This window comes from Furipterus horrens, unplaced genomic scaffold, assembly GCF_987537825.1.
Source record: "Furipterus horrens unplaced genomic scaffold, mFurHor1.1.pri manual_scaffold_11, whole genome shotgun sequence".
In the NCBI taxonomy this organism is placed as follows: Eukaryota; Metazoa; Chordata; class Mammalia; order Chiroptera; family Furipteridae; genus Furipterus; species Furipterus horrens.
In genome coordinates, this window is record NW_028327181.1 from 87,540,944 (window position 1) to 87,553,414 (window position 12,471).

Consider the following 12,471-nt stretch of genomic DNA (forward strand, 5'->3'; position numbering starts at 1 on the left):
TCGCCCTGTGAGGGGCACTGGGCCTACTTACCTACAGCACCTCTCCCCACCGCACTCGCGTCTTTAGGGTCTTCACTTTCGAGGAGCGACCACGCTTCCAACGCGCTGGCTACCGCTTCCGTGGTCCCTTGACAAGTTCCGGATAAGGACTTACTAAGAGATCAGTCATTCTTCCTCTCGCCCCACCCACAGGTCCCTAGGCGAAATCCGGCGACCATCAGCGGAGGTTGCCGAAAAGAGGCGGGAACGTTTCTCTTTAGGAGGCAGGCTCCCGGGGGAACGAGGGCGGGAAGTGACGTAACGAGTTCCGGCTGGCTGGAGCCCAGAGGCGGGTGTGAGAGGCGGTCAGGTGCCGCTGCCAGGATCCGGAGATCCGGAGAAGCCGGAGTCAGAGCGGGTAGGTAAACGAGCGCGGGGGATTGCGGGCAGAAACCTGACACTGTCCTCCGAGCTTGGCTTCTTCTTGAGCTCGCCTGCTTAGACCGTGCAGATCTGGGGCACCACGATTTCGACTTCAAGCAGTGTTTTCGGGTGCTGCTGACTCTGGACGTCTCCGTCTGGCGGTAGCCAGGTTATTTGGGACACCTCGCCATGGTTGGCCACCAGGTTACTGAACACGTACACTAGACTCCCGACCTTTTGCTGTGAGCGCCACGCATATGGAACCTGTTCTGAGCTTCTGTGGAGTGCCTGTCTCCTCTTCCCTCCCGGGCGTCTAGGACTTGAGGGTAAATGGAGATCTCCCCTGCTGATGACCTAGCTGTTTCTCAGGAGCTGTCAGTTTGGGTTCTTGGCTTACCCAAGCAGTAGCGCGTGACGCTGAACACACCCGCTTCTGAACACAATTTAGATGTGTAGGTTCCTTCTAAAGCGTTGGTGTTAAAGGGAATGGGGCCTTCGCTGCGAGGATCGCTCGCAGAGGACCTTCACACATCGCCCACTACTTTCATGAAAAGTGGGGTCCTCTACCTTTTCCAAATCCCTTACCCCTCTGACCCCTGTATATTATCACAGTGGAGGTCGGCTTAATCTCTAAAATTCCAAGAAGCCATTTGTGGTCCTGTGTCACACTGCTAAGATAACTTATGACCTCTAGTAGGGTTTACCCTATTATCTTTTGTTTTCCTGCAAATTCATTGGGAAATCAAATGGTGTATAGGCTCTGGCACTGTTTATACCCATTTGGGCAACATAGATCCTTTAATCCTAACTTTAATCTACTGTACTTCAGTTCTCCTTTGGGGCTTGTCAGAAATTTTGCAGACAGAGTGCACTGATCTTTTGGAGAAGCTTGTACAAGTGTTTTTTAGTGTTGTAATGATAATTTAATGTTCTGACTGCTGTCTATTGTATCTTAGTTCTGATTTTGGTTGTATATTAACAGAAATGATGGTAGAGAAACTGTTATTTACTGTGCAACATTTTGTGCGTTCTAGATTGTTTTTATTGACCTTTGGAAGACGGGTGCTGGTATCCAGACAAATGTAGGTGTGAAATGACTCCACACTGGAAATCTTTTATGTCTTATTTGTTTTAAAACATGGGAACATTTTCTTTGAGGATATATCCTATCTGATTAATATGCTATTAATATCCTATTTGATACGTTAGTTTCTGTGGCACTCATTCCAGAAGAACCAAGTTTCTGAAGTCCTTAATAAATGCCTTTTAACAGTTAACCTATAGCTAGTTTAATCAGTGCCCAGTGCCTCAGCCCATTTTTCATTTGCACGCAGGACTGATGGACGCCGCTGGTCCCTGGCTTCCCTCCCCTCCTCTGGCTATGGGACAAACACGCCCAGCTCCACGGTGTCTTCATCCTGTTCCTCCCAGGAGAAGTTGCATCAGTTACCATACCAACCAACACCGGATGAATTACACTTCTTATCGAAACATTTTTGTACTACCGAGAGCATTGCCGCAGAGAACAGATGCAGGAACACGCCCATGCGCCCCCGTTCTCGAAGTCTGAGCCCCGGACGTGCTCCCGCCTGCTGTGACCGTGAAATAATTATGATGAACCACGTCTACAAAGAAAGGTTCCCGAAGGCTACAGCTCAGATGGAAGAACGCCTGAAGGAAATTATCACCAGCTACTCTCCTGACCACGTTCTTCCCCTCGCAGACGGAGTGCTGAGTTTCACTCACCATCAGATTATTGAACTGGCTCGAGATTGCTTGGATAAATCCCACCAGGGTCTTATCACCTCACGATACTTCCTTGAATTACAGCACAAATTAGATAAGTTGCTACAGGAGGCCCACGATCGTTCAGAAAGTGGCGAATTGGCTTTTATAAAACAGCTAGTCCGAAAGATCCTGATTGTTATTGCCCGCCCTGCTCGGTTACTAGAGTGCCTGGAATTTGATCCTGAAGAATTTTACTACCTATTAGAAGCAGCGGAGGGCCATGCAAAAGAAGGACAGGGTATTAAAACTGACATTCCCAGGTACATCATCAGCCAGCTGGGGCTCAATAAGGATCCTTTGGAAGAAATGGCTCAGTTGGGAAACTATAATAGCGGGACAGCAGAAACACCAGAACCAGATGAATCAGTGAGTTTAATCAGTTTGTTTAATTTACATATTTTTATTTAGAAAAAAATTTCACACTTGTCTGAGACGAGGTGACAAGAGTTTTGAGATGTGGAATTATATAAATTAGAGGTTATTATTATTTTTAACATCTGGTAAATTTGCTTATTGACTATAATTGCCGAACCTGACCTTATATTTTTGTTCAATTCAGTTATTCAGGAACCGATGATTCAAATTTTCTAACCACTTTTTAGGATTGCAAAAGATCATCAGACTTTAAATCAGAAAACCTAGATTGATGTACAGGTTCAGCATTTATTAAGTGAAGGCTGACAGGTTACCTGACTTTCTGAGCTGGTCTGGATTGTATTGATAAAAATACAGCTCACTTTACTTCATAGGATTGTCACAGTGATTGAGATAGTAAATGTGAAATCATGATATAAATGAAAATATTGTCATTTTACTCTGAAATATGGACATATGTAAGTGCAGAATACTGTTGCTTTGCATCGTTTCAGAATTTCATGTTTTATATTGTGTGCTCTTTATCTGAAAATATTATTATACACTTTACCGCGATGATCTTTGCCCTACTTTTGAATGCAATAAAAGCTAGCCAGGAATAGTTTGATACTGTAAAACATTGAGTTAGTCACCTTGATTGATAAGTAGATGACTGGAAAATGAGTATAGCTTTGCATTTGAGAGTTTAAGACTGGTCTTTTCTGGTCGTCATGTATTGTCACATAAGAATTTACAAGTGCAGAGGAAGCTGAAGCTTTCGGTGCTTACATATAGTTAAATAAAGGTTAGAAATAGCCTTATTTATATTAAGTAAGACACTTTATCATTTCACTGAAAACTACTGAACACAGTATTTAGAAGTAGAAGCAACCTCTCTGAACATATAGTTAGATTCTTATTTAACAGGAGAAAACTGAGGCCCAGAAACAATCAGTAATTGGCTTGCTTGAAGTCATACGGCTTAGGCAGTGCCGGTACCTGAACTGGAAATGAGATTCCCAAGTGTTCTTTCTGTTCTGCTAACTTGTCTTCAGGCATCTTTATACGGTTTGGTAATATTTACTGGTTTGCCTTAAAATGGTTTCTCTTATGTATTGCCCCGGCTGGTGTGGCTCAGTGGATTGAATTCCATCCAGTCTGCAAACCAAAAGGTTGCCTGTTCGATTCCCAGTCAGAGCACATGCCTGGGCTGCAGACCAGGTCCCTGGTTTGGGGTGTGCCAGAGGCACTGAACTATGTTTCTCCCCCTCTCTGCCTCCCTCCGCCCCCCCCCCTAAAAATAAATTAAATTTAAAAAATATTTCTCATATTTTAAAGAAATCTATATGTGTATATACATTCCTCCCCCCCCACCCCCCTTTTAGCTGATTGAGTTGTAAATTCTATGAAAACAAAAATACTGTGCTTGGCAAGATTTGCAGTGGAATGTTAGAAAGAAAGAAAATTAGTTCTATTCTTCAGAACAGTTATTCTGAGTTGATGCTTAGTTACTATCAGGTATCGAGATGTCTTCTTTCTGGCAAGTGGAAAAGACAGGATCTTTGTAACATGTCTCAGTGAGTGAAGGTTGTTGCTACTAAGCATGAGGAAGCTGTATTAATTACTTTGCTCCTGCTAAAAAAATTTCTCCAAGCTGTTTGTAATTTCATCATTGTTATATTAATTTTCTCTTAATCTGTGGAATCACTTCTGTAATTATTTCATTCTGGGTAAATAGACAATGTAGAAGAGTTAGTTCTCTGTCTTCTTGGGAACTCTTTTTGCTTCCATTGATTTTACAAAACCTGTTTAGTCTCTCTCCCCTTTCTTAGAGCCTGTAGTGCCAGGTACTTACTATCACTGCTGCTTTGCCCACACCCTCTTTGCAGGTCTCTCTCTCTCTCTCTCTCTCTCTCTCTCTCTCTCTCTCTCTCTGGTATGGAATAAACTCCAGATTAGAGAATCCAGACTAACCTCAGAAGCAAACTAGATGAATGGAAGTGATAATTTGTTGTTGTGTTGGTTAATACTGTGCTTTCACAAAGACTTGAAAATATTTGGTGGGGGGGGGGCTAAACTTTTAAGGAGTTCATTGCTTCAAGAAACTTAATTGTCTGGAAAGCACCTTTGTATAGAGTGAACTGATATTATGTATTGTGTAAACCCTTATTATGAAAAGCTCATTTTAAAATATGCTCTTCAAGGTTTTGGAAATTTGAATAGGTGATAATTTTCTGTATCAGATAAAAGATGTTCTTAAAGCTTAAGGCATTTTTAAATTAAGCAAGAGCAACCGATTGAGTAATCCTATCCCAGCTGATGTAACTAATTGCTGTGGAGTTTGTCAGGAGTCTTCCAAAAGTACATATATTTTTTAGTAATGCTTTGTGATGTTTTCTCTTGTTCTTGAGGTTCATTAGTAACAATAACCGGGGTCTTTACACATTTTTCTGAAAGGACTGGGTAGGTAGTGATAAGAGTCAAGAAGGCTATGAAGCAAAATTGCCTTGGTTCAAATTCCAGCTCTACTGCTGCGCAACTGTTGGGCTAATTACTTAGCCTCTTGCTGTCTCCATTTCCTCCTTGACAATGTAGTCAGTATTTTTGTTGTTAGGGTTAAGTGAATAGATTTACATAAAGCATTTAGAATAGTGCCTGGCATACAGCTAACCATGATTACCATCATTGTCGTCATCCTGTGGCCTGCTGAACAGTTGCTATGAACTCTTTCCCAACCCTGTTTTGAAAGCACATCTTTGTGTTGCTGCTTACTTGGTTATTGTTTGGTATTATTAATGAGATCTCGGTAAATAGATGTATTTATATACACAATTTTATTTTGTGGATTTTTACATGTGGGATTCTTAACAAAATGAGTCATTCTTATAGGTCATTTTCTTAACCTTTTTGTATTATTGTTAATAGTTCACATTATAGGGATCCAGAATGAGTCACCCCAAGGTGTGCCTTTGTGGTATGAAGGTTATTTTGAGCTGAAGTGAACTGAGACCCTGCAGGATAGAGAAACTCCTGCCTCTCCTCCCCCAACTACCTCTAGAAGAACTTGAATTAGAGGCCTTGCCCACAATAAGAGATTATCAGACATAACCTCCTTTGACCTGTCTGTATGGCAGGGCAAACTACTGCTTACGGAACAACTGCTCTAATCGTCTGGCAGTGACACTCAAGCCTCAAGGTGCCCGTCTCATCCTAAGCTCACAATGACGTATATACGGCATTTTCCCTTTCTGTCTCTGGATCCCTCGTGTGCGCGGGAACTCTGTGATGTAGTTGGGCTTCCCGTGCCTGGGGAGTTAAATTTGATTTTCTCTCGTCAATCTGTCTCATTGATTTGATTCCTCAGCCAGCCAAAAGGAACCGGAGGAAGGAAGGATTTTTCCCTTTCCCCACAGCATTATCTGGGTAAGCCATAACACGGAATTTGAGAATTAAAATCGGGGGATTTGCTGTTTAGGGATGTCTTCTAGTGTTTACGTCTTTGCATGGAAAGATCCGATCCTTTTGCATTGACATCTGTTCATTCATCCAATCATTGAACAAAATACCTGTGTCCTAGGTTCTGGGGAAAACAGTGAAAACAAAGACAAACAGATACTTTTGTCGAAAGCCTGATAGAGAAAAACATAAACACAGAAGTGAAAGAATAAACACAGCATAACAAATGTTAAAAAGGAAACAACAAAGGGTCTGAGAGAGAATGAATGTGGATATCTGCCTGTTTGAGACTCTGGCATCGTCGTCGGCAGCCGTCCGTCTCGAGAGACGATGGCGTAGCTTCTTGAGAGTCTATCTGCACCGCCGAGAATGGCTGTGCAGTCCGATTCGGGAGTGACAATCCCTGCCGCACTTGGTACAGGTGAAGGCAGATGGCTGTTGTTGCTGCTGTTGACGCTGCTTCCGCCTCGATCTTTTCTGGACCGCCTCCTCGTTGCGCGCAGCCTCTGCACGTGACGTACCTTGCCTGACCGCGAGCCTCCAGGCTAGGCGGTCGTCTGCTTGAACTTCCCATGTGTTGAGATTGATGGAGCATTGTGTCATGTCCTCTTTGCAGATGTCTTTGAACCGCAGTTTTGGGCGCCCTGTCATCCTCTTGCCTTCTGCTAGCTCGCCGTAGAGGAGGTCTTTGGGGATACGGCCTGCATCCCCACTCCTACTCTAGGAGTAGTGTGATGTTTATGAGCCCCTGAAATAAGATTTAGACATCACATTTGTGGTGTTGGGAATGGTTAGTGAGTATCATGTCTCCAAGGGTTGTGAACTAATAGTTCCAAAACATGGAATTTGAAAAAGCATATTTAAAACTTATTTTAGTCCATATCATTTGTATTCTGGATTGAACAGAGGAAGATGACCAGTTGTTATAACATGTCCAGGTGGAAAGTCTTGAGTTACTTTCTTGCTTAGCTGTTGATATTATGTAAGTTTTGAATTAATCGATGTCTGTGTTTTAGTCTCAGTTATAAAAACCCAAGCTCCTTACTGAGAAATTTGACTGCCTTTATTTTAAAATCAAATTTTGCCTAGAGGAATAAAACTTCATCTCCCTGAGATGAAAATCATTGTTGGCCCATTGCCTAATGTAGAAAGAAAATATGTGGATGAGAAGGGGAGCAGAGTATATACAATTGAAATTAAGATATTCAGAGACAATATATTGAAACAGCCTGGTTATTGTTCAAAGTGGGTCAATAAAAACATGCCAATAGAAATGGCAGAATACATAGAAAAACCCTACAGACTCTTTGGTAGACTAGAAGAGTTGCCACATTACATCAAATAAGAATTTGGGAGAAGTTAAAAAACAAACGGAATAATTTTGACAGTGAAATCCAATAGGATTAAGGAAAGAGATGGAGGTGAATGCCTGTAAGAGGAATAGTGCTTTTCTTCAGAAATTCACAGAATAGATTCTCAAAAATATCTTAGAACAAAAGCTGAAGATAGAGAATAGAGGACTGTGAGCAATCAACCAGATAATCATCATCATATTTCATCAATTCTTGGCTTTAAATATTTTTATATGTTAAACTTTTATTTAATAAGTTTAAAGTATCTTACAATCATGCAATGCCATATATTAATTGGCAGCAGTTTTTCTTTGCAATTGTTCATGAAATAATGACATCCTTCACCTCTAATGATATTCTACAAAATACAGTATGTGAAGGCACTAAAGCCCAGCTCACTGGCTCTACAGCTCCGAGCAACAACTTCCAGTGTTTGCTTCCAGACTAAACACAGACATGCGGTGGTTTTTCTTGTTGTTTGATTTGTTTGTTTGTTTGTTTTTTGAACGTTAGGAAATCATGGAGATTGATTTCTAAATTGGCAATTGTGGGTGGATAACATGGTAGTGTTTGGAGGTAATTTATATCTGTAATAAAGCACAAAGAGTACTGAAAATGACAGAATATGTTGAAAAACCCTACTCCACCTGGAAAGGAACTTCTACTCTACTCTCCATTTTAGAACTACCATTTAAAAAAAAAAAGTAAAGATGTGTTTTGATATTAAAACCCTTTTAACTCTGAACAATTTATTGAAGATATTCTCTAGTGAAAACTAATTATAAAATTCTGGAAAAATTAACATGTAGATAAGAGTATAGAGTGTATTTATAGGTAAGTATAAATAATTACAATTATGATAGCTATGACATTATTGTACTTGTTAACAAAGGGTTTGTAGGAACAAGTAGGCAACTGTACAATAATTTAAAAAAAAAATTAAAGGAAGCTTTATCAAAATAAGATTTTAGAAGAAAAAATGAGCAAGTAAAAATATTTGAAGACATTTTGTTATTTGGGAAATCATTATCGATAACAATTACATATTGTTAATATGTTTTATTCTTTAATTTTTTACACTGATAAAAAATGTGTTTGTACAACACATTTTTAAAAATCTGTAAATATAACCACAAAAAGATTAGATATAGGATGCATAACCCTCACATGACTAGTAAATTCTTTGGCATATCTACCAAAAAAAGAAAAAAATATTTTAACCCAGCTTTAGGCAGAAAAGAGATACTGATAAGGCATTATAAAAGAAATAAAATGAAGTGTCCAGATAAAACAAAGTGTGTTCACAACATGAGTGTATGGACAGACAAAATGGTTCAGTGATCTGCTTTGTAGGTTCCTCACCTGTTACCAGAAAATTAATATGTTACTTTTACAATGAAAACAAGATTTTCCCAAAGAATTTCTTGGAGACCTACAGCTTCTTAATTCTCTTTCTTTCTTTCTTCACAGAACACTGTACAAATGAATTTTATTAAACTTGATATATTGTTTAGAATAATATATTTTTTGTCCATATAGTTGCCTATTAAATGTATATCCTAGTAGAAAAAGAGCACGCAGAAATCATGTGATTTCATTATCTTAACTACCCTCATTAATTAAATTAATAGGTTAGACTTTGTTGGGATTATAAAAGTCAAGGAAGGGTTAGAAGGTAAAGCATTGATGAGACTGAACATCAGCTTTAAGCAACTATTTTGTAAGTTGTGTAAGCTCTTGGAGAACTGGGGGATAGTTGACCAATGGCTCACAGCTTGTACTCCCTATATTTTTTAATTTATGAAGGGCGTAACAGAGTTTTGAGAAATCTTGTCTTCATTTCTTATACTGTGATTACTCCCAGACTAGACCATGAGCTCCTAGAAAGTGAGCATCCTATACTATCCAATAGAAATATATACATAGTAGAAATCTAGTATTTTTTAACCAAACTAAGGTAAACCAGTTGATTAAATGTACATAATGTAGTTATTCCTGCTCATTATCTCTGACATGTCCTACAAAAGCTGGTTCATACACCATATTGCCTGGGAATCTTTCCATGATTAATTGCAAGTTATTTAAGTTAATTCTCACTTATTGTGCCCTTAGCACGTTCATTATCACTTTGAGCTGTTTAAGTCTGTATTTCCCAAATGCCCCCATGGGGCAGCATTTTCCTATTATACTCTCTTATGCACCTCCTCCCACCCCGCCCCTGCCCCCCACAAAACCAGTTTCTGTGTCATTCTGTCCATTTGCACGTCCAGATTGCCTTGGTCAGGCACCTGTTCACAGGAGGCATGCGATCGATAGCTCTTCCAAGTGCCTAATACTTGCCAGTTTTTGTGATTGTTGTATTTCATCTTGGTTTAAATCCCATAATAGGTATATTTTCTTCTGGCTGAGACTTCAACAAAACATATGGCATGTGTTCTTACATTGATCTCTTTTGAAGTGGCGGACTGAAACATTTTGGTTGTAGAAAAAAAATTGTTTAGAAGCCTCTGGATTGACCCCTTTGTGTACCAAATCGACATTCTGTGCAGCTAGTTTTATCTTTGCTTAAACTAGTATTGATCAAAGCATCAAAAATTGTGTAATAGTTTAAACAGCTGTTCTTGAAGCACTACCAAAAATAAGGGTTTGCATTTAAATCTTTGAATCAATCCACATCTTGTTGGCGATCACAGAGTGTAGGTGGGAGGAACCATGATTAATATTTTTTTATCTTATTTACCACAAGAAAAGCAATAAAAGTATTTGAGCCCTCTACTTTTTTTTGTCATCCAGTGTTCAGTTTATTATACTTTCTGCCATTTATTTTTGCCCTTTGAACTCTTTCTTCACAGATACACAGTTTACTAAGAAGGATCAAAATTGAGTAAATGTTTTGTGAAATACTAAAAATCTCTGCTAGAATTTAAGAGTGTTTTAGCATGGTCTCAGAAAAAAATAGCATAGAAACAAAGAAAAATTCTGAGAGAACTTGTTTAATACTATGAAAGAGCTTAAAATGGACTTGATTACAAGAGGGGATTAAATTATCACATGAGAGAAATTAGAACTTGGATTTTTTTTGGAATTGGGAGAATCTTAAACCTCACTGATGAAAAATATGTAAGGTTTTAGCAAAGATTTGGAAAGCTTTTGTGCCTCTATTTTTTTAAGTAAGCCTAGGAAAGACTAGCTTTCAGCTGAAAATGGGTCATGGCAAGAGAGTATTATTAATTACAGCTAAGCCCTCCAGAGAACTCTACAGATATAAAGGTTAAAACAAATTCAACAGATCTGCAAAACTCTTCATTTATACTTACATAGACTCTTAAGTGCTCTCAGAATAAATCAAGCTTTGGAGTAAAACCTATAGCAGGCATTTAGTGTGTCTTTACTTGATGTTACATGATTACTATGGGATTATTATTTTTATTGTTTATTCTACAGATGTTTTTATTTACAAAAATTTGCCATCGAAACTCTTTTAGTCAGGATGAGGGGGGAAACGCTCAAACCCATTTCTGAGCCTGTACATCTTAAAGCTGTAAATAGACTTCGTTGTGCTCAGACCTTCCTTCATCTTAGCTATTTATTATAAAGTGCAGGGCAGAAAGAAGTCCCGTGCATTTCCCTTTGCCCCTTTATGCGGAGCTGCTCACCTCACGTGCTTTCTGCTGAGTTTGAAATTTCCAGACCGGACCAGTATGAATCAGCCATTACTTAGCATGGCTTAGTTTTTCAATGGTAGACAGAATGAACATGGAGGGAAAATACTATTTGAGATGGGGAAACGGAGTAAAGCAAGGGCAGGAGGTCAGGATGGGTTGGGGAGGGGCATGTAAGAATGTAGACAGAATTGATATTGCCAAGGGAAAAATCTGCACGTGGGGGAACATTTTGTAAATTTTGTTTCCCAGTGATTGTGGCTTGCTAAGATCATTTAATGCGTGGGATAGGGGTGCTAAATGTCATTGTATGAAGACTGTCAAACAGAACAAAGAACTGTCCAATTCCTTTTATGACTTTCAAATGCCTTCCTAAACAGGCAGAGAAAGCTTGCATGAGTCTACAATATAATTCTATTTTATATAAGCACAAATTGTTTCTCCATGGTTTTACTATACAATGACCTTTGCAGTAAAGCAATGAGAGCGTAAGGCAAATTGTCAATTTCAACCCTTTAACAAAATTTGTCCTCATACTTCAGAAATACTACCTGCCACTGGTGGTGATAATGACATTGGTTGTTTTGTTTTACAAATATAACACAGCACTATCAGTCTGCATTTCTAGATGCCACATTATTGGTGAGTATAGACTCACCAATAATAGATACACTTGTACCTCTACTTCATTGTGACTTCTAGCATAGCGGTCCTCAAGGTTTTATCTATTGAAATATAGTACATTTAATGAAATATTACTTTCCTTTTATTTGTCTTTTATAATTTTAATTAAGATATTAAGATTATATTTGAAATAATATGTGTAAATTATATTGTCTATCGATATAATTCAAGATAATAAAGATGGTTTTACTATAAATATGTGTTCTAAGAGAAAGACATCACACAGGATAAGGCTGACAATAATGACCTTGGTGTATATGAAGAGCCTGAGGAAGGTCATCAGGAAAGAGGCACACAGGACATCATTTACTTATTCACTGACAGCCAAGGCACCAAGTCAAGTGCAGATATAATATTCTGATAGAAGCAAGGGGCAAACCGATGCATAGATTACTTGATGAATTCATTTATTCGGGCATTTAACAAGTACTAGAGACTACAGAACTATAGTAGATGCTGAAGAAATGAGTCTTCAATTCCCAGTTTCAAGTAGTTCTGTTAGGAGATACAGGTACTTATATAAATGATTACAACAATATAATGAGCCACATTCAACTATGGAAGTGAGCACAGTGCAGGGGATCTAACCTAGTATAGAAGGCAGGCGACCTAGGGAGGGCTTCTCAGCAGAGATGGGCTGATCGGAACTTCATTCACTGGTAACATTTAGCAAGCCCTATGATGCCAGCGGGGGTGTTGAGAACAATGTACCAGTTATCCATCTCAGAAAAATAACACTGCACACCAGTTACCAATTCCAGAGAAAGACTCAA

The 12,471-nt window shown here is 39.1% G+C and overlaps 1 protein-coding gene across 4 annotated transcripts in view; it reads left to right on the plus strand.

Annotated features, from left to right (window-relative positions):
• The first annotated feature begins 310 nt into the window (after positions 1 to 310).
• Positions 311 to 12,471, plus strand: part of LOC149998746 (microtubule-associated serine/threonine-protein kinase 4-like) — a 67,521-nt gene continuing 55,360 nt past the window's right edge. The window contains exons 1-3 of one of the 4 annotated variants that reach the window (XM_090291284.1): positions 311 to 397; positions 1,737 to 2,556; positions 5,470 to 5,967. In XM_090291284.1, the coding sequence (XP_090147410.1) occupies positions 1,948 to 2,556; positions 5,470 to 5,481 (621 nt within the window). In that variant the 5' untranslated portion in view covers positions 311 to 397; positions 1,737 to 1,947 and the 3' untranslated portion in view covers positions 5,482 to 5,967. The other 3 variants (XM_090291285.1, XR_016514019.1, XR_016514020.1) reach the window with 3 other exon arrangements.